Source organism: Aquila chrysaetos, chromosome 3 (genome assembly GCF_900496995.4).
Source record: "Aquila chrysaetos chrysaetos chromosome 3, bAquChr1.4, whole genome shotgun sequence".
Lineage (NCBI taxonomy): Eukaryota > Metazoa > Chordata > Aves > Accipitriformes > Accipitridae > Aquila > Aquila chrysaetos.
In genome coordinates this window covers 71,690,548-71,715,916 of record NC_044006.1, presented here as the reverse complement: position 1 = coordinate 71,715,916, position 25,369 = coordinate 71,690,548, and the positions used below count along the sequence as shown (strand labels likewise).

The window sequence follows — 25,369 nt, the reverse complement described above, 5'->3', positions numbered from 1 at the left end:
AGCTCTATGCCTAACCTCAGACTTCTTAAACCTTAAAACTGGTTATGTTGGAGAGAAACGTCAGCTCCTCACTGTATGTCTGCAGAGAACAGTGCAGCAGGAATAGGGCTAAATTGGCAGCTCGGTAATAGTCCCAGTGTAACCCTACCCTCAGCCTTCAGCAACGTGCTCCCCAGTGAGGTTAAGCAACCGAGCACAGCCCCATGCTGCATCAGATGTGCTGTTTCTAGCAACTGACTTCGCTTGTTCAAGGCTAAACTGGTTACCTTACATAGCACTGAGTAAATATATCCTAAAATGCTTTAAGACACTATCAGTTTTCATGCTTCAAAGCACAAAAGGATCCTCAGCTGGGGACCAGGGAGAGACTTTGCTCTGTTGTATACACTAAATGATCTTAGACAGGTTTCTAAAATACATCCAGAACCGGCCACTGTTGAAAATAAAGCAACAAAATGAGACATATCTTACAGTGCTTGACATCTAGCAGACTTAATGTTCAATTTTTGGAATGAAACTTAAAGTGATACTGTGGCACTTGCCCCAAGCTGGGCAGCTCTGGAAGATTTAAACGCAAGAAATAGCATTCTGAAAGCTGCCCCTGTCATTTCACCTGGATGAGGGAATCTTTCTCACTTCCTAATCTCTTCTTCCTTTCTCCTAGCTACCCACATTAATGGCTCAGAGGAACCCTGTGATGGACCAGCAGACCCACACCTTCATTTTCAACAAACTCCTAGATGACAAATTCCCAACATAAACCACTACCAGTCCCAGACTACCCCATACCGGTGAATAAAACAGCTGGAAAGAGGCTCAAACCATCAAGCACTTGTCCGTAAAGCTTTCCTGCTCACTCACCATCTGACAGGGATTCAGCCTGTGCTGTAAGCACTCCTCAGGTGCCGTCTGGGCTCGGACAGAGCACAAGCCAGGGACAATCCCAGGTTGCATGTGGCCACCCTGCTCTAGTGGGTGCAAGAGTTCAGCTCTGCAACAGGACTGTGTCCAAGCCCTTCATCTCTGGGCCAAGAGAATGCTCCCTGACCTCTTTTATTTATTGCTCCTGTTGACATACCCCAAGTGAACAACCTTGTATCTTGTGCTGTTAAGAATTATCCATCCTGAAGGTCATCCAGGTCTTCCTGTATAAGGTCCTTCCCTATGATGAAAAAACCACCTCTCTTTGCATCATCAACAGATTTGGTTAGTATACTTCTATGTTTTTGTCTCAGCCTTACTAGCAAAGACTGAGGACTGAGCTTGGAGAAACCCCGCCAGTTTTGTCCCTCCACCCAACAGCTATCCTTTCAATACCAGGCTGCCATCTTTCCCTTCATCTATTTTCTTACCCGACTTGCAATTTTTCATCTTATTTTACAAGAAAGATTAAAGTGCACTACATTTAATCACTTCTATATGGTAATCCCCAACGCAATATGCTAAGAGAGCAAACTACTCATACTTCACCACAAACTAGTCTCTTGTTGTCCACACACCATCTCAGTTCTGCATCTTCTCACTCACAGGCAGAAATTTTCCCAAAATTGTCGTTTTCTTTCCCATGCTTTGTACTGAAAATCTAATCCCTCTGTTCTACCAAATAAAGTCCTCTCTAAGAAGCCATTTCTGCTCCCAACCTAGAATTTCAGGACCACTTAACTGCAGGGAAGAGAAGCGTCCTGCCAAAGCGATGTGCCCAGAAAAATGAACAAGCTCTGCTGAGAAGACCCTGACCATGCACAGGCAGAGGCTGTGTCGGGGCCGGGTAAACCCAGGCATTGCCCGTGTCCCTGCGACAGCACCTCTTCACACCCATGTCCTCTGCTCCCCTGCCAGGGTGCTCCAGTAACGGGTCCTTCTTGGGCACACAGCCTTCCCCAGAGGATGCCCCCCCTGAAAAATCTCTGGCTCTGGTTCAGTTTCTGGTGAATTTAGATTCATTTTTCAGAACAGTCAGAAAAAATAATCTGTCTGGAATACAAATGGGCTCAAGCTAAACAGCCTTTCAAAATGCTTCTGAATTTAAGCAAAAGTTATTAAACACTCCTAAGCTCCATTCCTTTTTTCTCCAACACTGAATAGTTAGGACATTTATGGAGCATTTGAGTTCTGTTTGCTTTTACAACAGTGAGTTATTTGACCTTTATTTTGCCTCTTCACTTAAAAAGTTTTTTGAAAGGCAAGTAACAGAAAAGGAATCACCTCCCACCATCCTTGACAGGGACAGTAAACACAATTAGAGACGATATACCAGATAGATGTCTGTACTTGTTTCCTGCCCTTCCGCTGAATCTCAATAAAAAAGCCCTTTGATAAAGTTAATTGGATGATTCTTTCATGCTGCTGGAATAAAAGAGCTCACAGAAACACAAGAGCTGACTTCATTAGACTGAAAGGTAATGAAGGACTTACTCTTCCAGGCACCATGTGGTCACATTCACCACCACTAGTTCCCTTGGTTCTGCATGAGCAGTTACAATTGAGATGACAACGTATTTTACAGGATCAGAGATGTCACTTCCCAAAACTAAAGTACAATGACACTTTCCCAAATTAAAATACAATGGGATGCGGCTGGCTGCTCTGGCAGGCTCCGAGAGCTCTGCATTGCTGTACGGATGGTCAGGGTAAGGTTTCCAGCAGCGAGCAGGGCTGCTCAAAGGCAGAAGCAGGTTTGAGGAAAGGTGAAAGCAGGGCTGGCTCCCTGTCCACTTCCTAAACCTTAATTGCATTTATTTTAAAGCAGTGGGTGGGAAGGAGCCATGCACATGACAGTGCAGTGGTTGTCCTACGTGCCTTTGCCCTGAGGCTCACTGCATCCACTGCAGGTGCCCCATGCCAAGGCTGTGGCACCATCCAGGACATGCTCACCATCCTCACTGCCCATAAAGAAATGGATAATTAAAAGACTGGGAAAAAATAAATTAAAAGGAGTGAAGGGGAGGCTAAAAATGGCACATTTTTTGCTTCTCCTCCCTGTTCCAGGGGTTGCTCGTGCAGTTCCCATGAGTCACTGAACAAAACAAAAACAATGCTGGGACCAGAAGCAGGATAAAGCGCTCCTTGAAGTCCTTTAATATTGGAGTCACTCCTCGGATGTTTTCTGATCCTAGTTCATCAACGCTTTCCTGCATTACTGATAACAGAACTGTGAGTCAGTGCCAAACGCAGTTGTAACAAACCCTCTACTTTTCACCCTATTCCTTTGTTCGTACATCCAAAAACCAAACTAATCTTTTAACCACCGTGTCACATCCAGAATCCATGTACAGCTGATTACCTACAGCTATTCTCAAAATCTAATCAAGGCTTTGTGACAGACTCCCCAAGAATAAAGTCTGCATTATTTCCTCCTAGGTGTAACTGATCACAATTTGGCCAAACTGAGATGGACTGTTTGTTTGTAAAATATGTTTTAAGTGATTCAGGTCATTCTACATTGGAGAGTTTCCTGCTCAGAGTTTACTATTCTCTTGCCCCTCATTTTTGTATGGACTACAAATTGTATCAGTAATGAGCCTGTATTTCTTTCAAGTCACTGATAAAGTGTGATATAGTGTAGCAACAGAATGTTTTGTCTGCCTAGAAACAAAATTTTCCACTGATGAGTCTCAATTTGTTTTATCAGCCAGGTTTTTATTCATTTAATAGGCGCCATGTTTATTCAGTATCATTCCAGTTTCTTAAATCAAAATGTCTTGTGCTACTTTTTTATATACATGACACCGATACTATGACATTTTCCAACCAAATTTATAATTCATTTAACCCCCCACATTTGTTCAATAAGAACTGTTTACCATTCATTCCAATCCAAATGAGTCTATTATAATAGCATCATTAACTATTCAACATTAGATATTTCATTGTTTTGCCCAGGACTAATGTTAGACTGACAAACCTGTAAATTACCCTAATTGCAAACATTGTAAATATTAACACAGCAATTGCTTTTTTTGCAGTCTTTCAGAACTTCATCTCTGCTCCAAGATTTATTCAAAATCGGCACTAGTCAAAGAAAGGTCTGCCAATTCATTCAAGGGTGTTTTATCGAGTTGTTTGGATTTAATTTTAAAATGTCTAGCTTTAGCATCTTCTGCTTTAAATACACTTAAGTCATTAATAGGACAGAGTCACCATTGTCATCTAAGATAAACATCTCACCAGCTTTTTCCCCATGTAGAGAAAAGAATTTTTAATGCACGCTTCTATTCCAAGCTTTATTCTATATTTTCATGACAATTCTATTATTTCCATAAAGGAATGGTTCAATATCATTCTTTAAACTTCTTTGCTTCCTCCTCCTCCCTCCTCCATCTATAATTTGCTAGCTGCCTCCCCATGGACAATTTTCTCCTTGTGTCATTTTCTTCTCTCTAATCATTCACAATCCTGGGCTTTCAGCTGAAAGCAACGGCTATCGGTTTCCTGTAATTTCCACACCTTATCCTTTAACCTACATTTTAGATGAAAGATCTATAAAAATTCAAGGTGTTAAGACCTCTAAAATTCATAGAGCCATTTGGGTGCAGAGGGGCACTCATCCTTGACTGCTGCCCTGCCACACTGTACCAGAATTATTTTCTGAATGATGCTCCACATCACTCATGATTTTCCAGGCCTCTAAACTGCCCCTCTTCCACCGTCTTTTCCCAGACCAAGGAAATCCAGTAAATCTAATTGCTTCTCAGCTCCTAGTTGTCTATACTGCTGTATTTAATGATCCTCTAAGGTCTCTCTGCAAGGAGGATTCAAGCCATTTCTGGAGAGTCCTAGCTTTGAGCATGGGGCAATCAGCATTACCAGTTGTTTTAGACGAAGCTACCGGCACAAGTATTAAGGCATTTTTTCAGGCAATAAGAAGGGCCAGAATACCTGCCACAGGCACAAGAGCTACCTTTCTCCATCGCATCATGCCAAGAACTTCTACGCAAGAGTCTTCAGAATATTACATTCTCCATCTTCAGCAGAGGAAGGTGAAAAGTATCCCTATCCCCTTCCTGCCATTGGTCATAAAGGAAAGAATACATCATTTATAATAGTAGCCATGTTAATGAGAAGTAATTAAGGCTAAACTTCAGGAAATGTGTGTCACATTCCCACCCCTGCCAAAAAATTCCTATGTGAACCTGAACAAATAACTCTGCACTTGAGTTTCCTAGCTATGTAATGAGGATTGTCGTCACAGGATAATGATGGAGAGACACTTGCATGGTAAAGTGCTGAAGATCTCTGTGAAAAACGTTAATTCAGTTTCTAAAAGCCTTTCACAAAGAACAGGAGAATTAAATTAATGGCAGATTGGACAGATGGGTTATGAACTACTCTTCTCTACCTTAATCTATAGCCCAGGCGACAGAAGAGTTAAGTGCAGGAAGAGAGGCACCCCTGATGAATTGCCTGTCTCCAACATGATGGGTGAATGGAAAAGCCACATTACTGATGAAATACTGGCTTTTAATATACAAAAGTTCCACACCATACTGTGATTTCAAACTTGAACAAAGAAAAACCATCTCACTTGAAAGTGAAGAGTAACCTGGGGACTTCTTTATGTAGCACCAGTAGTGACTGGCAAACTTTTAGAATTAAATAAATACTGCAGTCTAATGCTACTCATTATTCAATAGCAGCAAAGATCCCATCCTTCACACTGAGGAAAACGATACATAGGATGAGATGTGTGGCAATGGATTTTATTAGATGATCTGTTTCTTATCAGAAATGGGGCACTGCCAGCTCGTTTCTTACCACTGTGTGGTGTATGTTGAACAGAGCTCCAAGTATTATGTTAGAAAAAACTCTGGGTCTTATACACTCAATCAAAAAGGTCAGTTAAAAATGCAATTTCAGATGTTAAGCCCCAGTTGCATGGTTATTCCAAAGTTAACTGCACTTCCATAAGCAGAACTTGATCCAAGTCTGGGGGAAAAACCCCAGCATTTACTAAGCCTGCAAAAAGGGGCAACTACTGAAATGTTCTTCCAATTCTCCCAAGACAAGCACTCATCAAAAGAGAGTCCCAAGACCAGTAAGAGGAAAAACAGGGGATTCATAAATGGTAAAGTGGAAGTCATTAAACAATATCAGGTAATACTACACATGAGCGAGATTAGCTCTGGTGTATTTTTTTCTTCATGACTGAGATTCATGCATCTTTCTCACCTTTCTTTGGGAAAAGGAGGTGATAAATGGAAAAAATCAAGTTTTATCTAGAAACCCCTGCCTTCTTCCAGCATGACAACCCTTTCCAAAAACATCACATTGTTCACTTTATTCAAACCCTCCAAACAAGCAAGTTTTGGTAACACTGTATATTTTAGCTTCCCTGGCATCTACAAGAGTTCCTCTGCATCAGTGACTCCTACATCAGTTTTAAGACGTTCAATGCAGAAAAGAACAAGGCCAATGTTATAAATATATGCAATTACTGATGGATTGCAGAAATTTTTTAAACAAATGTCCTCTGCTGCAAGGTGCAAAGGGATAGAAACTCATGCTGTCGACAGAGCTAAGTTATTGTTCTAGATGCAGATTAGCTTCACTAAGGAGATATTTATTGCTTCACCTGCCTTGAACTATAACTGCAGACTCTTTGACAAATGGCTTGTAGCGGGTTTAATCTTCACAGAGCTCCACAGCCTTGTAAATACTGTGACAAGTCAAACTGGTCTGCTGTGTAGCTATAGATCAGCTTTTGGGGTTATCTACTGTTCGGAGGAGTACCTCTCTTCACCAAGCCTGTAACTTGGCTGGTAGGAGGCTTACATTTAGCAGACCAGCTTGTACTTCAATGCTTTGTGAAAATGATGAGGCCAGGACCTGAAGATGACAGATCCCACCCACAATTTTTATTACTTTGAAGATTGTGTAGGCGCTGTATAACCATCCCTAATGTCATCCACTGAATATGCTCGCCTGATCATTTTAAAGCATGCAAACTCTGTGAATGTATTAATTTAATTTAATAGTGGGCCATCAGAAAAACACATCATAGCAATGCCTCCAGAAGGATAACCTTGAGTTAATCCCACATCAAGAAGGAACCTTTCCCTCTTGTTTACAGGAAGACCCTACCGTTATGGCTTCAGCAAATGAAGGTAGCTCATTTTGCCAATGCCAAGGACAGATAGAACAGGGACACTGAACAGTTAAAACCTCTGTAGCCAGAGAGCAACCATCAGGAGGCAATTCCAGGAAAACATACCGACATCCACAGACACCTGTTTGGGCACTGCATTTCTGTAGCTAACTTTTTTTTGTTAGCTAACTATATTCTCAAGAATACAGTTATGCAATATCACTTCATTGAATTACAACAGTGTTACACACAACATCTGCAGTATTTAAAACAATATCACCAGAGGTTAGCATTGTTTACAGGTTATACTGCATAAGCACCGTCATGGTAGGGTCTGCAAAATTCACTGCATTTGCCTTAGTGCATCACTCTCAACAGGTTAATGGAATGGCAGGAAAGATAAAATCCCAGGCTTTTTTAAGCCTAATAAATTGTGTTTACCACCAAGGCACTCAACCACTACAGTGAAGGTGAAGCTTTAGAAATATCCTACCTTGCGAGAAGCATTTTTGTCTGTGCTCTCCACATCACCGTCCAAGAATGGCATGGCAAATGAGCTGAGATCCTGCCAGGACAGAGAAGAAAAATTGAAGTCCTATATTAATGTCTTCTTCCTTCCATCAGACCATCCCATGATTGTAGCCCGTGGTTTTATTTCCAAAGTGCCCACTGCTTTACCCATAGCGATTACTGGTAAGCAATAACATGGGCTTTGATCATTCTTTTTGGCTGTGAAACCAATGGCAGATGTAAGTAACAAGTGAATAGGGAGCCCTTAGCAGCACTTGCACTACATCACCATGAAAAAGCACCTGTACAGCCAAAGTCAAAAGTCCTGTGCTAAAACTTTCAAGGGGAGGTACCCAAATCCCACAGAAAAATTCGTGGGAGATTACAGTTTAAATACAGCCACTTCCTCAGCAAATGGCCTATCTTGCCTTTAGTGGGGTGTATAATCTTAGTTTAAAGAGTATTTATGGCAATAAACAAAACCTGAATGAGAATATGTCAATCTTCTGAAAAATATGTAACATATATAACAGAGGGAGAAAACAAAGACACAGTGCTTGGGGAGGAAATAACCAATTCACTTGCACAAATGAGAGAGGAGAACCTAATTCTGAGCAACTAAAGACAATAAAGCTGTAAGAAAGGCACACATGCTCATCTTTAACTAACAAAAACAAACTGCAATTATATTCTACCTCCTGCCGTCTGTTCTGTTTATGATACTTTGTGTTCCAGCCATGGGTTTTTAGAGCTCCTTTCTACATGCATAAGGAAATTACATTAGTGTCAAATTTAGCATGTTTGATTAGAAAAGTAGATAATGAGTAATTCTATGACCAAAACCATGGGGTTGCCTAATTCTGTGTGCTGAAGAACTAAGTCTTGGATCCCAAATCTTGATCTAAATGTCAGAAACACCTCCCCAACACAGAATCTCCCAGATGCAAGGCATCACCCTTTCCAAGTAATGATTCAGTGCTTCTCTACCACCACATCTGCATCCCATTTAAAATAGTTCAAAACATAAATAAATAGCAATTTCACATAAACCTAATCTGAGATTAAATAGAGTTTAATTAAAAATTAGCACCGGCTGGGAAGTCTGCAAGGCTTGCTTGCCTTCATAATTCAGAGCAGCCACAGGTCTAATCACATCACATTGTGTAATCATACTAAATCCAAAATATGCTCAAAAATGTGTAACTCGGGCATAATCCTTACAAGTGTTTTAAAATATTCTGGTTACATAACGAACAACAAAAATAAGGAACAAAATATTGAATTACTGGAACTGAAGCACATGGGAGTAATTCATGCCAAGTTGGAAAAAAAAAAAAAACCAAAAAAAACCCCAGCAGCAGCCAGGCTTGGCCAAGCTGGCCCCAAATCATTAGGCCACAAACCAAAGTATTCATGACAAATTAGTATGCTCCCAGCTCTATCTGTGCAAACTCAGTGGGAACTATCTACAAAGGCCCAAACTACAAAGCACCAACCCAACTACGTAACTTCACCTTCATTGCCATGCTTTGGCATCTGTGTTTCACATCACCTTTGTTTGCAAATGAAAACATAAGCAAACACCTCAAAACCAAAATAAGAGGCAATTTGTTTGGTTTAGATTGTCACTGTTATGAAGATTTGACAGAGGCTGAACCAGGCACCGCAGGACCTTAAAGAAAAGCTTCTCTATTAATTTGCTTATTCTTATGATTAGTTAAGACAAAATGACTTACATACTCCATATAAAAATTATTCAGCCATAAATGGCATTTATAAACACTGTCAATAAATGGATTATTATTCCTACTTCATATGTTACTGCAAGACTGAAGTGAAGGATCTCTGTGAAGAAGTTTAAAAGCCTAATGGAAAGTTACACAAAAACATAGCCCCTCGTGTTTACTTTAATTTAGCCAAAGGATTTACCAACATTTTCCTCTACCCATCTTCGGTAGTGCAGAAGCTGGAATCTGATGTGTGCTAAGCCATTTTCCATGGAATAAATCAAGGAAATAACCTCTTTTGAGCTCCACATATTAGTGGCCCTATATTGCTACTTGTTGTAATCCACAGAGAGAAAACCTGCTGTTTGGGAAGGCTGGAGACTGGATGGAAGAAACTGGCTTTAGGGGGACACGCATCTAGTAATCAGAGTTGAAAAAGCTGTTCAGGAAACCTGAAACAGCTGGGAAAGAAACCATAACTTCTTCTTTTGAGCAGAAATCTTCAAAAACAGGAGGGGGTAGGTAGGTACAACTGTTTTCCTAGGAGCTAAATTTCAGTTCCCAGTTACAATTCCAAGCTTAAAAACATGTATATATTAAATTCTAAAGTCTAAAAACATCATAAAACCCAGCTGATAACTCTGTTCTAATTTGTAGCTCTCAGATATGATGGAGATATGCTTACTTCATCTGTCTTTAAATGCAGAACAGGAGATCTCTACTTGTAAGCAGAAATAACTGGAGCTATACCTCTCTGGACAGCATGAGACCTTTCTTTGTTAATACAGGGCTGGAGGACATTTTGAACAGGATAATAATTTTAGGACTTTTAGTCCTGTGATAAAGTCTGTAATTGTAGCTTCTACCTAACAATTTTTTCATCTTTCACTTTCTATATGCAAAGGCAACCATTTACAGAAGGAAAAAAATACATATATCAAATGCCAGGCTCCAAATATTGCTCTCTCAATTCCAATCTGTTGGTTAAGCAAGGAAATATTAGATGCTTATTTTCTCTTTGCATGTATCACTGCAGAATACAGACTAGATATCTATTTCTTTCTTGTGTTCCTCTTCATCTAGAAGTACGTGTGACGATGCAGTTCATGATACAGTAACTCTTTAAAAAAAAAAAAAACAAAAAAACAAAACAACTCCAAAAGTGTTGCAAAACACCACAGTACTTCTTGACGGGCCAATGGTGCAGCCTCAGCTCTTATCACATATCTGACTGCTCTGATCTTATGCCAACTAATACATGTTGAAGGCTCACTCTGCCATTAACCTGGGATTGAAACTGTTCTTAGACAGCTCTCCAGCTCTGCTTACTGTGCTTGGAATAAGTGTCCTGGAAAATCACATGGTTCTGGAGAGACATTTAAAAAACTTCTGCCAAAGGCATACAGTGATGTGTTGGTACGAGGAAGAGTGCTTCTCGTTTGAGACTGCAGAGCCCCGGCTGAAGAACAAACAGCATCACTCCCTGTATCCATCAGTCCTGTGTTATATCCTCGGATAAACAAGTTCTGTAGAGACCGCAGTCTATGATCATCCCTGTAAGAAACAAAGGCCGCCAGAGGTTGTAGCTCCTAGTGCTGCTAACCTGGAATTAAGAGTATGCAAAGTCTGTTTTGCAAAGTTGTGTTAGCTTTCCTGCCATGCTCCTATTCCTCAGTCAGTCCTTCACATAGCTCAGCGCTGTCTGACAGCCAGATATCACTCCTACCATCTCCAATTAGAAAAAATGACCTCTTGAGCAGTTTAGATTTACTTTACAGCCACAAAGCTGCTTCAGATTTATTTTGTTTTCAATCCACTTTTATTTATAAGAGGTTATCATGGCAGCTCCTGTTATATTTGCTGAAGAATACAGCCCCAGGGACATCAAAGCATTTTCCAGAGGACAGCAGAGCTGTGACACAGCAAAGCCATGGCTCGGTGCTCCTGCTACCAGCCAGGCTCCCTCCTGGGGAGGGCAATCTCCCACACCACCTTCTCAACAGGTGATTTTCCAGGACTTTTCTTATTGATAGCACAGGAGGTTAATGGATCTAAAAAAGCAACTACATTGACTTTATTGTATTTAATAGGCTTGTCTGCTGCTTTAGTTTTTGCAGGGTATAAGTCAGGATAATACAGTCTGCAAGTGCACTTACCTTCTCTACCCCTTCTTTCCCTATTTCCCCGTGGGGGAGAACAGAATCTGGAAGGTTACATATTCTTCGCACTAATTTCTCCTCCAAAGGTGAGACTAATGCTAAGGTGATTCTAGTCTTGGTTACCCCTACATCTAGAGGGTGATCCGTCCTAATTCCAGCTCTTTTTCCTTCTCCTTTCCTTTTATTCCTTATATCAGAATACTTAGGATTATGTAAAAAGAAGGAATAATAAAATTTTTGTTCTTTGATATTCTGGGAAAACAAACAACCTTTTCTCAGAAATGTTTTGGAGAATAGGAAGGAAAACCACATTTTAGGATACAGAAAGCAAATATATTGGCTGGCATAGCATAGCCAAATAGCAACAGGAGCAAGATTTGGTTAGCCAAGCCATTTTTCACCTTTTCCAGCCAGTTTCACTGTTCCTTTCCTTACTGGCGAGGATTCCTGCCAAAAAGGCTTGCCCAGACATGCTGGTCTGGATCCTGCTGCAATTGGAGACCTTGGTGTCAGAAGAGGGCTTCCAGCAAATCTGTTGTGGAGGCTGCAAGCTTAAATAACAGACCACTAAAGCCTTGAATCCAGTAAACAACACAGAATAAACAGGATACTTTTTTAATTATTGTTTTGTTTCAAGGCTACTTTGGCAGCTAGGCTGATAAAGCTTCTCTGCAATGGCTGAAGCCAAGGAACCAGCAAGGCACTCTGGGGCATGTTGTGATTGAAAGGTCAGAGACCAACTTCCAAGGTATTTTGGGTGGAAGTAGGACCTTTTTATGGCCCTGCTCAACAGTGGTCCAAAATTTCAGGGCTGGGTATCAAAAGAATATTTCACAAACAGCTCCCTGCTGCCATCCTTTGCAACTGTCCCTTCAAAGGCAAGGCATGGCCATGAACAACATGGTCATGTGAAATCTCTGCCCATGGTGGTGGGTCTATGTCCCATGAACACGGTCAACTCTTTGGCCATGTTTCAGAGGTGACTCAGGTCAGAACAGTTTCACGGTAGCCCTGTGGTCCATCTCTGCTGAGAGGCTGCGTTCCTCAGCTATAAGCAACTTCAAAGTCCTAGCGTAGGTAGCATCATGCAGTCCTGACTACTGATGGTGTCACCTATGAGATATTATTCTTCTGCTTCACTGAGTTCTATATATGCGCTAGGATTGCACCAAATTTAAGGATGTGAAATGCCTGCCAGACATTACAGTTTCTTTTTACAACATAACTCAAGCAGGAGGTGACACTTTACTAAGACAGCTTTTCAAGATGGGGAGACAGCTCCTTTAATAAAATAAACAAAGAAAACAAGATACAGAGAAATTAAGCTGAGTGCTGACAAAAGCCCTGATCTTACAAAAAATTGCTAAAAGCTGCACTCCTCAGCATCACACCTTAACAGGGCTCTCCGTGTCTCCTCCTCTGCTAATGTTACTGAGGTAAAACTACTTCAACTATCCTACCAAGGACAAAGAAAGTCAGGATTTTTATTAACATTAGTTGTGAATGGTTTCTTTCAGCTCAGTCTGCACCCCAGCAGATTTTTTTTAGCTCAATCTTGGATTTGTACCTATTACAAGCCTATGTAAAACTCTGAATAGCAAATACGCTAAAAATGCTAATAGCTTGTGAGCAGAATCCAAAGTTTGAACTCTGTGGAATAGAGGGCATAGCTTGGTAGCTCTGATTGAATAGAGAATTTTCTTCTTTTGAGAACAACCCTTTCTAGAAGCCTTTGAGGATTTATATCAAATCACTCAATTATTGCACAAGGAAAGATTCAAAACTGACATGCACAGGAATTTCTGTCCTTTTGTTTTTGTTGTTTTGATATACTAGTCATAGTATAGTATAATAAGACTTGCTACATTGCTTTATTCCTTTAGGAGTAGGTTGCTCATTGCTTTGCTTTTCTCCCTCCCCCATACCATCTAGACTGCAGCATGTGTTTTGGAGACAGATATATAAGTCGTACTGTGAGACTGAGCATGCTGGTGACTAAGTCTCGGTATGACTCAATGGGAGTGGGCAGTAACAGATGTACAAAGCTGGTTAGATTTGTGCAAGCCAGCTTTGTACTTCACAAGGCTATTCCAATTTATTTGTTTGCTATTACTTTTAAGACTATTCGTATTAAAAAAGAACGATTGAGTGGGTCTGGAGAGTTTTGAGATGGTAGAAATGAGAAATACAGGCTTGATTTTGTCCGCAGCATGAACATGCGAGAGGCAGCATGGTCCAGAAGTCACCCAGGTGACTGTGCAGGACCAGCTATGCGCACTTCAATGTCAAGGTGGATACAGCATCAGATTGGAAGTAACAGAGGGTAAATCAGCCTAAATGATGTGCCTGGAAGAAATGGGAAATATTCAGTCCCAAAGATGCATAATCTAAAAAGTTAGGGAGTATTGGCTGGCTGAAATCTAACCCAGATCTCGGTATGTGAAAATCCCCATCCATCTGGTGAGTATTCGATGTCCTGTATCAAAAAACCCGCATATGAAAACTTTGCATAAGAAAACCAGCCTACATGTAATTTCAAGGCATTTCTTTCAGCTGCAACAAGAAACAGTACTAAAGAGCTACTGAAGCCACTTCTTCCGTTCTCACCCATGGGTCACCTGGCTTGGATTGCCACCACATGGTCCAAAAGAGCTGCTAAAACTAAGAATTTCAAGGGGAAGGGGATAAAGAGAGCCATGAAACCAATAAGTCCTTGAAATTTCCCTGAAAACAGCTGTCTTCCAAGCTGTTTTTCCTGAGTTATCCTGATCATGGGATACCGGCAGCCTCCAGCACACCCCTCTTCATTTCTAAACCTCTTGACTGATCCTGACAGCATTAATGTCCAGCAGTGTACAGCAAATTCACCTTTTTTCTTCTAAGGCTGTAGACAAGGCTTATCAACAAGAACAACGGCCAAGAGATGGTGGATTGTTTTTTGTTTTGTTCTCAATCTCAGACTTAGATTACTAGAACACATTCCTACGCTGTTCACGGAAAAAATGAAATTTTCTTTCAAGCTTCATGCTCTCCTGCCAGGGAACACCGCTGTATCTTCTTGGTGATTCAGCCTTTGCAGATGAGCTGAGCACAGATAGCCTGGGGTGGGATGCAATCAGTTCTGCCTGGAGCCCTGTGATGTTCATAATGTCCAGAGAGCTCCAGGCTGTATGGAAATGCTCTGATGAAGGGTACTGCTCTCCACCTCATCACTAAATCCCAGACCAACATTAGGGGCTCTCTGACAAAGCCTGAATACGATCCCCATGCACACGACAGCCTGGTTTGTCAGCTCCTTCACACCACAAACCACACAGCGCGGTGACTGGCAGCATGTTTATTACAACGGCAGATGGACAACCTAGCAAATGTGTAAATAACAAAATGTCATTTAAAAAAAAAATAAAAGAGAAAGTGAGAGAACAGCAGAGAAAGCAAGTCAGGGAGGAAAACAAAATTCTCAATATTCCCTGTGACACTACGATCCACACACAAACTCATTATTAAGTGCTATTCCTCGGTGCTCAGCTGAAGACAACCTTTCTCTGGTGAGACATTTCCTCCAAGAAGCACCCAAACTTAAGAGACACAAGGTGAAAGGAGAAGATAACATACCTCAGACCTGCAAAATGTGGTCAGGTGAGCAATGAGGGAATTAAGAAACAACAAAAAGACATGACTATAGGGAAGGACTGCAGGAGACTGGAAATCTTACCCTTCAGATAGCACATACTCAGTGCCAACAGAATTGCTTTCCAATACTTATATGGCTGTCTTACATAAACAAGACACAGGATCCCAATGTATTTGCAGAGAAAAGCACGCATTTGCTATAAAACTTAACTTCAGCAACAGTGAAATAGCAGAACCGCAGGAAACAAAAGATGATTTTGCCATAATGTAATGAAAACACTTGAGATGCTGCAGCATGGGGGCAATCTGAAGGGGATTCAAAGCAAGGATCATCATGAGGCTTTCTAAATCTTCTCTACACTTCAGCTACTTTAAAAGTCAATGTGGTTTACATTTTTTATGTTTTTCTCCACTATCTATAGGCCAAATCTCTTCAAAAAACATTTCCTCAAGGAAGAGTAAAACAAAACAAAATCAGAACTGAAAACCTCCAGCTGATGGCCTTATCCGAGAAGGACTTGCAGGGTTCTCCCTTGCATATATATGACTAAAAAAGGTGACATTCACACCAGGCGGAAAATCTCTGTTATAAATACTTGAACTGCAACTCTTTTTTGCAGTTCACTGCATTTAGCAAAACAGCTGCCTGTTGCCTCCTCTTTACATTCTTGTCAGTTAATAACCGTGAATAATCTTAACAATCAGAAGAAAGCTTATAGCTGGAAAGCCAGGCAAGCGAGGGACCTGCTCTGATCAAGTAGCCCCTCAAATAAAGAAGAAAGAAAAAAAAAAGTGTAGAAGCAAAAAGGAAATTAGGCAAGGAGAGGAAGAACAGGATGGCTCTGTGCTTGGTGTGCTGAAGACCTGAATGGGAGGTCAAAGGGGACAACACATGGAGCCCACAATGAGGGAAGATTCCCCTCTTCATGCTTTTCTGACGCATTTTCCTACATCACTCTGCAGCTGCAGAGAATAATTTCACATCTACAAAGTTTACAGTCACTTTGCTGTAGCTTTTCTTACAGTTTTAGCACTACGTGTAAGAAGAGATCAATACATACAATATGCTTTATTTCATAGGCTAAACTTTTTTCTTTTCCCAAAAGAATGGATGTCTTCATTCTTCACTCCCTGAACTCCTTATTTAAAGGTGCATTTTGCTGAAGCTGGCAACATAAAAAGCCCTCAAGGACAGAATAAAGCTCAAATTCTGAGAGATCATCTAGAAAACATTATCACATTCATAGTACAGTACTCTGTCCTAAATCCAGCTTATATGTCTTTCAGGTCTCACCCTTGGCTTTGAGCTGAGAGATGCTGAGATTTGGTACCATTATTATTTTTTCCAGTTAGTGGTGCCATGTAATACTAATAAATTACATTACATCTTTCATCCTGTGGGAATCCAAACTGCTTTACAAACTGCATATCCAGTCCAGAATAGCTTCATGGATGGACTTAAGTGATGAGACTTTCATTGCCTGTCCTGGCTTTCTGGTTTACCTCTGGGAAGGCATCAAGGATGGGATATCTGTCACCCAGCTTCAGCCATGCAAAACGCTATTCATCTACCCCACACTTTTTGTCCAGCCTAGAGAACAGGGAAAAGCCAGCATCTCCAATGGGCAATTTGCTCCCATTTGCCTGGTATGGGAGAGGCTGGACAACTTGCTTAAACTTTAGATGATTCAACATAGGATAAATGAACCCTGCCTCTTACCTCTCCCTCTTTACTACTGATAAAGTGGGAATAAAATAACTTCTTTTCCTTTCTGTTCTCTATTTAGAAAGCAAGCTGTCCAGACAAGGGATTGTGTCTTACTACTGGCATGTCTACATGGCAATCGCAAGCATGGTTTACACCAGCTCACTTTCACCCAGCTCCACACAGCACCGATAAAAGTGTAGTCATGACAACACACGGCTTAGCGTAGGCTGCAAAATCCCCACGGGAGGTTGAGTAAATACCCCAGCAATTTAGCTCACTTCGAGCTCCTCGCTCCCGCCGTTGTATGGGTGTCAGGACTCAGACGGGCTAATTTAAGCCCAGCTTCAATCATGTCTTTGCTTGCAGTCTAGACACACTGTAGGCATCCATACAATGGGCAGCACAATGAGGTCCTAAGCTCTGTTGGCATTTCTAAGTGTTACTAAGATGTACATTTTCTTTACACAGCTTTGGCTGCTGTGTAGAAAACAGGGTGAACTCTTTGATGGGGTGAGCACCCATTGGAGTGAAAATGAAGGAGCCACTGTGTCCAACTGAAACAACTAGAATTTAAATTTTAAGAAAACAGGCCAGCTATACAACCTCTGAGGAAAACATGTTTGTTAAGCGAATTGGCATGATCTAAGGGAAATGTCCAAGGGATGGTATATCTCGTACTTCCAGGCCTCCTCACACCAACCCCTGGGCACTCATTAAGGTTGTCTCAAGGGATGTGCTTCAAAAAGCATCACAGCTCTGCTCAGAAAAAGGTGTTAGAAGACACAAATGACCACCTCTGGAAGAAAGATGGATAAAATATTTACCCATCTGGAAAATCTTGTGAACAATGAGACAAATGGAAGAACACAACAAAGGGATTACTCACTCTCACTTGAAATAGCCATCACTGAAAATAAGTTTTTGCAGTGGGTCCAGTTTGGAAATAATCTTCATATGGAAAGGGAAGGACAGAAATAACACACACTGAGTTTTTTCTAATTACTGTACATGCAACGCTAAAATTTTAAGGTGATATTTCCCCAAATAAACTGCAGGCTTCTTTCAAGGGCTATCTATGGCTTTCATTGGGGGTTTTTTTGTTTTTTTTTTTTTTCCCCTAGAAATTGTTCCTAGTTTAGATCCAGTGCAGGGAAAAAAGCCTTACAAATGAGCCATATTCACTTCTGGGTCCTCTAGTAAGAGTGTTCTGATTTTAACCATCTTATTCTTCATGTGCGCATTTAAGCATCATGATTACAATGGACCTACCTGAACATGCTGTGGAGAAAAGACAAACAAACACACATTCAGGTAAATCCAACTGAAAACTTAAGCTCGATATCTACATATACATGTTGCCAAAAGTAATTTCTGCCCTATGCAATGGTTTTAAAACCCAGCAGACACTGGTGAGCTGAAACAGGCAAATCTGCATTTGATTTGGCGGGCAGTTTGTGCATCAAAATGTGTCAAGAAGCATTTGATCCTGCTTGGAGAGTGTGGGAAACATTTCCAAGTTAGCAGGACACCCTGGACATGGTGACAGATGGGCAGAGTACAAGCCTGGCACAGGAGAGGCCATTTTATAACTGGCTGTTGCTCCAAGCCATGCGGCAGACAGTCCAAGCCCATTTGTCACAAAAAAATAAAGCTCACACTGGAATTACCAAACCACGGTGCAGGGAGAGCCTCTGCCCGCGGCTCACCCTGGTACGAACACCCACCCTGACAAGGAGCATCACCAAAAACCTCCCACAAATCAAACAAGCACCCAAGCAGGAAACAAAACTAAGCAAAAGACAACCAAACCAATTTTTTTTCTCAAGGTGAATTAAATCCACAAGCAGGACATTTTGATTTAGAACAACATTTTTTATTCTTGCTTGGCTTTTTATTTTCATAGAAAAATACTGATTTTTTTCCTCACTACCAAAAATTAAGTTAATGCAAGTAATAAGGCCCTAAAAAAATACTGGTTATTTTTTTCTCATCAAGAATGTTGATTTCTATCAATACATATCGAATAGCTGTACAACTATTAGTAAGAATTTAAATCCAAGTTTTATTAACATTCATTTTGAGCTCTATTAGGAATGGAAATTGGACTTAGAATTGCAATCAGGCACTAGAAGTCATTAAATACCTATTTGAAAAGTGTCTCTTACATCAGACCAAGATCATAAGTTTATCAAAACATGTATCAGTTCTAAAAGCAAAAGCATTAGCACCTACAGTGAGAAACAGAAACAAACTTCACCGGTGACTATATCCTCCCAGATGTAGACATGCAGAGCTCATCTGACAGGGCATAATTTTTTTTTTTTACACACATATAAAACATGCTTTCATATAGGAGAATATATATGGCAAACATATATAATCATATAATGTGTGTATACAGACATAACAACAAGCTCTTACAGGCTTTTTAACTGCCATTTCTTTTAAATTTAAGATGATTAAATATTTCTTGGCTCCAAATCAGCTTGTCACTGGACCTACTTGGGTGGCCAAACATGCTGAAATGACACAGGGATTTTCTCTTCCTGATGGAAAACCAGTGGCTGTTTGCTGCCTGAAGCAAACTCTGGCTACAGGTGATTTCCACCAACTCTGTCATTTGCCTTTAAAGGTTTGCAACAATACTGCTTTTCATTCTCCTAATTTCTTCTTGATGAGTGTCAGACATCCTAGTACAGATTGATGGAGTGGGTTTTGGGGGGGTGGGTGGTTGTGTTTATTTCAAACTGTGGCATTTTTCAGAATAAATATATTTTTATTCCACTCCCAGTAATAAAAATAGACTAAATTAAAGTGCAAAAGAGTCCTCTTTTGCTGGGTTTCCTGCTGCCTCCCTTTGGATCAAGGGTTGGCCCCATGTCAGCAGGATCCATTTCATCCTCCTGCCCGTCGTTCCCTCTTCTGACAGATGCTCCTGCCCCCCCAGACTCCCAATTTCGGCAACTTCAGATTTCTCTCACCTCCCAGGGCTGCTCAAAGTCAGTGCAGCCTCTGCTTTCCAGCATCTTGTAGACTCCCAACTCTTCAGCCCATACAGGGGATAGAGCTGAGGGTGAAATCTCTTCCCCAAAGGCAGATACCTAATCTCTCCTGTGGCCTTTAACAGCAGCTAAAACACAGTGACCAACAAGCAAAACACACAAGATGCTGGCAAAATACCCTGCATCTTAAACTAGAATAAATTTCAGTTGCTATTCACCAAACCCCTCCCATCACCCCCCTAACGGAGCACCTTTAAACCCTTCAGGCTTCGGGTCTGATCCCAGGAAAGAGTCAGCCTCGTTATTGGACATTCATTATCTCACAGGTCCATTAATTGCAGCGCAAATTGCATGTGCTCAGCATTAATTCTGGTAGTGGAAAGGGAAAAATGCAAGAGGAATGCATGAAGCCCGTAATATGCCTCTTTATCCTGACAAATCTCATCAAATATTAAATTAAAATCAATAAGCAAAACAGGAGTTCCTAAAAACCTGCGATTTGGGGTTTGCAATGACTAGCCACAGCAATTAGTTGCCCAGCAGTTCAGGCTGCTCTGAGATGAGCAGTATGAGAAACAAGGCATTGCAGGATGCAGAGACCAGATGGTTTTAGGCTGAAATTAAATAAACACCCCCCAAAAGATAATCTCTCTTTCCAAAACACTAAGTAAAAGTTATGCAAGGAAAAAAAAAAACCAAGTTACATTCTTTAACTAGATAAAAGAACATTTTGTTCAGCCTTGGAGTATCTATTGTAATTAAATGCTCTAAAAACAGGACAACAGCCCTGTGCCAGCCATGCATACAAAAGAGACAAAACGCGATGAAAAAAACCCAAAATACCCGAGAAACATGCATTTCTTACACAGCCTGAAGAATGCTTGCCTCTCGGCAGAGTTCTGCAGTGCACTCAGACATCCACCTAAATGAATGTAAAACCTATTCCCCCTGCTAAGATAAATAAATTTAAAAAAAAGAAAATCAAATGCAAAGAAACCCACAGACAATCGAGCCCCATTCTGACTTACAGCTCTGAAAAATCCTGCAGTCTGGCTGGAAACGTCCATTGAAGAACTGCATTCAAAGCTTTTCCCTAAAGGCAAGCGCATTTAAACATCTCGGGCTCTGCTACTGAAGCTGATGCTGCAACAGATGGGGACCAGGGCTGGGTGTGTTCCTCCTTCCCATCGCGGCACTGCGAGAGGATGGCAGGAGCTGTAGGTAACTCAGGAGAAGGCAGGCGACGGTTTTCTCCCTCGCTGCAGGCTCCCTGCCAAAAATGCTTTAGGCATCGCAGGATTCGATTACGTGACTGCAGCAACCTGCCACATTAACTCTGACGGGGGCCAGCGACGCACACGGACGGTACAAGCAGGTAATTAAGCGCCGTATTGGGTGCATTAGCTAAATGTTGTGGGTCCACCAGGGAAGTTGGAGAGTTCAAATAACCGCAGACGTTTTTAATGGGATCAGAAGAAAAAGGGATCCTGTTTTCAATGGCAGAAGTTTCAGATAACTGAGGCTGCATCTGCATCAGTATCTAATACTTGGGGGAAGGCAGCACAGAAGCAGCAGATGCATTTTCACCTGCTGGAGTATCTGCTGCACCATAACAGCCTTATTCCCCACTTAACCACAAGTCCACTTTGTAGCTGTACAAAAGTGACATTCTTTCTCCAGGCTTAAGTTCTCCCATCCGCAGCATGAACAGAGGAAGACTTAATTGACTTTGTAATTTATTATAAAGACCTCACTGGGAAAACACAGTGTCCGAGCGCAAAGTGTAACATTACTGTTAAAAGTAAAGATAATAGCAGAGATTTTGAAAGGGTATCATGTGAGCAAGTGCTAGCAGAGCAATGCAAACTCTCCCAGTAGGAGCTGAGGGACGGTGGGGATCTGAGTTTTCTTCTTCATCAAGGATTATTTGACAAATCCCTCTTTATAATCATGTTCAGCTTTGATTACTCCACCAAGCAATCTCGCAGTGTCCTTTACTGGCAAAGAAGTCACACCCCCAGACCATGGGGCCATATCCTTGGCCAAGACGCTATCGAAAGCTGCCACAGATGAGGTCACCTCTGGTAGAACAAAGATAACATGGAGGCAAAAGGCAGAAAGATCATCTCCGCGGCTTCCAATATTTTAACAAAAGGCATCAAAATACTCGTGCAGTGAACTGACACCTCTCTGGAGAAACAGGTGGCCGGATCCTGAGCCATGAAGCATTGCCAATCCTTTCTTGGCCATTTCAAAATAACATTTGTGATGATATATTGAAATACTCTTTAACACGGAGGGTTTGCTTTAATTAATGGCTACTAGTCACTAAATCATTACAGTGAGGTGGGCTTGGCTTATGCATCACTCTCAATTTATTTATCCTATTCGTCACAGGATCCTGCACCCCTTTGCAACTGGGTGAAACCAAAACCGCCCTTAATTCTGTATAAATCAAATAATAAATGTCACTGAAGCCAGGCAGTTTTTCTTCAGTAGCAACAGAGGTGAAGTCCAGCTGATGCCCCTCGTGTGCCAGGCAGAGAGCACATGCTAGGAAAAGGCCGCTGCCCTCCCTTCCCTCGGCGTGTTAAGTGCATCTGATAAAACAAGTCCCTTTGGAGCAAAAAAGCTGAAAATGGTACATACTGTTCACTTGCAAATGGCAGCTATTACTCGAACTATTTTAAGACAAGCTCAGTGGCAGCCCTTTTTAACAGAGAAATGAACAAATATTTAGCGTTCAGAAGGTTTTTTCCCCAGCTAAATGAGTATTTTACGCATGCAGAATATACAAATAGTTTAAGAAAATAAACAAGCTTCCTCTTAAATTCTGTTTCAGGGGTACCAGAGAAACCAGTCAACCAGCTGGAGGAAGCAAAACACATTTGTGTCTCTCCCACTTGAGCTGTAGGGGAAAGGAAGGCATCTGTGGCTGACCTAGAGAGGGCAAAAGGGAAGACTGCATTCGTCTTGGAATAAAAGAGGTTCTCCTACAAGCCAGACTGCAAAGCAAGGTTCAGCTCAAATGCTTCCCTGTATAGCTAACTTAAAAGGATTATTCTGATTAGAGATCAGATCGAATAAAAGGGGTATTATCAGCCAGGAAAATGTCCCATATCCCTAAATCATCCCTTTCAAATCACTCACAGGGCTCAGTTTGATGTAGCCAATTTCAAGAATCACCCAGACCTATTAAGCTGGGGTTTTTAAAAAATTAATCTGCAAAACCGGTTCTGGTCTCAAAGTCTGATTTGGCACAAATTCTACCTCAGAAACATGCCTTTTCCTCCCCCACCTTTGGATAAGGAGCACGAAGCAGGAGAAACAGATTGCACAACTACATCTCAGATAAGCAGAACAGTTAATGGTTTAGATACCGTTTCATAAATATTTGCTGAACTAGGTTTTGGTTTCTGTCCAGTTTCTGACATCCACGAAAAACACTGAATAATGTGCCATTTTCTTTCATCCTTCTGGGATGAAAAATAGGCAGAGGGGTTTTATTGTTGTCATTTCTTACCATTATTTAATGACTACTCACATTTATGTTGATGTGTCCTGCCAAAGAAACCCAAGCTATTCTTGAATCTACAGGCCTGAGGTGTCAAAATCACATTTCTGTAAATAGTGATGTATTCTTTATTAATTAATTAAAACCTGTCTTATGACTGAAATAGTCCCAGTTCAAATACCTGTGCTCAGATGTGGCTGGCTAGGCAACTAGTGAAGATCTGAGAAAAAACAACTTGATTTCTAAATAAATACCTGGTTTCAAATTGGGATTTCAAGTGCATGTGCTCTGATCAGAGATGCCAAGGCTCAGGACTCAAATGCAGCAGCCTCAGTGACAAAAAGCAGCGGTGAGTTAGTGTACAACATCTTGCACAAGATGGTGCAACATGAGAAATCACCCAAATAAAGTCATTAAATTATGTTTTCAACTGTACCTTATTGACAAGTTCTAGGAGTCTCTATGAATAGGGATCCAAAATTCCAACTGTTTCTTTATATGTTAAGAACAATGTATAAGCCTCCACAAAATGCTTTATATAATCTACATCCCATGCAAATAAACTTTTCAGATTTAAAATTTCTTTTTTCAGATTCTTAAGTCTTTGCATTTCAAGCTCAGCAGTTATTATTCATTTTATAACTACATGTCTTTAAAAAAGATTTCATTTTGGAGCACTTCTAGATCACTAACATATTTGGACTGACCATACGATTTTCACACTTTACCAGGCAGTAACACTGGGAGAGAAAAATCAGCAAAACCCACTTGTGCCTTTGACAGTGAATCAAACATTCACTTATGGCCCAAACACCAAACCAGGAGGAAAGCAGATTCACAACTACCACATTTTCACCAGTTTAAAGCTACAAAATTACTTGCTCAACTGAAACAGAGTCAGTGTTGTACCAGCTGTACCTTGTTTTTCCATTTGAAGAGTTTCACAGTTCTGGTTTGCAAAAATTCAGAGCCAGACCCTCAATCAGTGTCAGATTTGGTTGAACACAATTCCTGCACAATTCCCTTGAGCTGTTCCAAAACACCAACTCTATATCATCTTTTTGGTCCAAGTACAAGCCTGAAGTATCATAAATTTCAAACTGGCAGTACAGCAATCTTCTACAATTTCCCAGAGGATACTGAAACTGCCTGGCTATTGGTTGGTATTATTTATATTCTGTAATTTTCCACAAAGATCTGGTGGTTTTATAAGTACTACATAAATTAGATGAGTTCATAGGGCCTGCTTTCATTATAGTTTCCTTGTTCTTACTAGGCAAACAGTCCCTTGAAATCAATGGAGCTACTGTCTGTGAAGATACCACTCAGAAACACGGCAGCATATAGCTATTACTGAAGCACATGATGAGCCAGAGCTCTGCATGGCAGGGCAGGGCTTTTGTTCAGTGCATAATTAAGAAAGATTTTTCATATTTTTACAAGGAATGCAGTCATCATATTCATGGTTGCCCTATCCCCGCTCCTACTGAGTGCAGGCAGCAGCAACCAAAAGTGACCTGCAATACAGATGTGCACCACAGCAGCCTGCAGCCAAGAAGCCAACACACTTGGGGGATGCTCAGGTGAGAGAAGCAACTCCCTGAAGGGCAGGAAAAGCCACAGCAGCAGTTGGGACACCAGCAGAGACCAAGGGAAAGATGAAACGGGGAGAGAAAATTCCTGAACTGCACCATAAACTACACCAGCTCTTAGTAGGACACCCAAAGTTGTCTCTCAAGAGTTGATGTTTGGCAAAGGGCAGCTGTGATCTGCAAGGGTTGGAAAAGGGCGTATAAGAAAAAAAAAGCATTAAGACCCAAGAACAGGAGTTAGGGATGAACTGTGGCATCCATCCCCCCCAAATCAGGCAAAATTGGCAATCAGGGTGGCGGAGATAGTACAAAATGGAAAGAGAGGGGAGCGGAGAAAAATATCCCATGAAAAACAAAATCCACAGTTTATTCCTTTATCATCTCAAAGAATCACAGGTTTTTCTTTGCAATTTTTCAGCATGATCTACCAAGCAATGAAC

At 41.1% G+C, this 25,369-nt stretch overlaps 1 protein-coding gene across 4 annotated transcripts in view; it reads right to left on the bottom strand.

Moving 5' to 3' along the window:
- The window catches only part of PRKAG2 (protein kinase AMP-activated non-catalytic subunit gamma 2), a 226,541-nt gene that overhangs the window by 151,218 nt on the left and 49,954 nt on the right, over positions 1-25,369 (bottom strand). For all 4 annotated transcript variants that reach the window (XM_041122702.1, XM_041122703.1, XM_030010416.2 and 1 more), the window contains exon 2: positions 7,578-7,649. In XM_041122702.1, the coding sequence (XP_040978636.1) occupies positions 7,578-7,649 (72 nt within the window). The remainder of the gene's footprint in view (positions 1-7,577; positions 7,650-25,369) is intronic.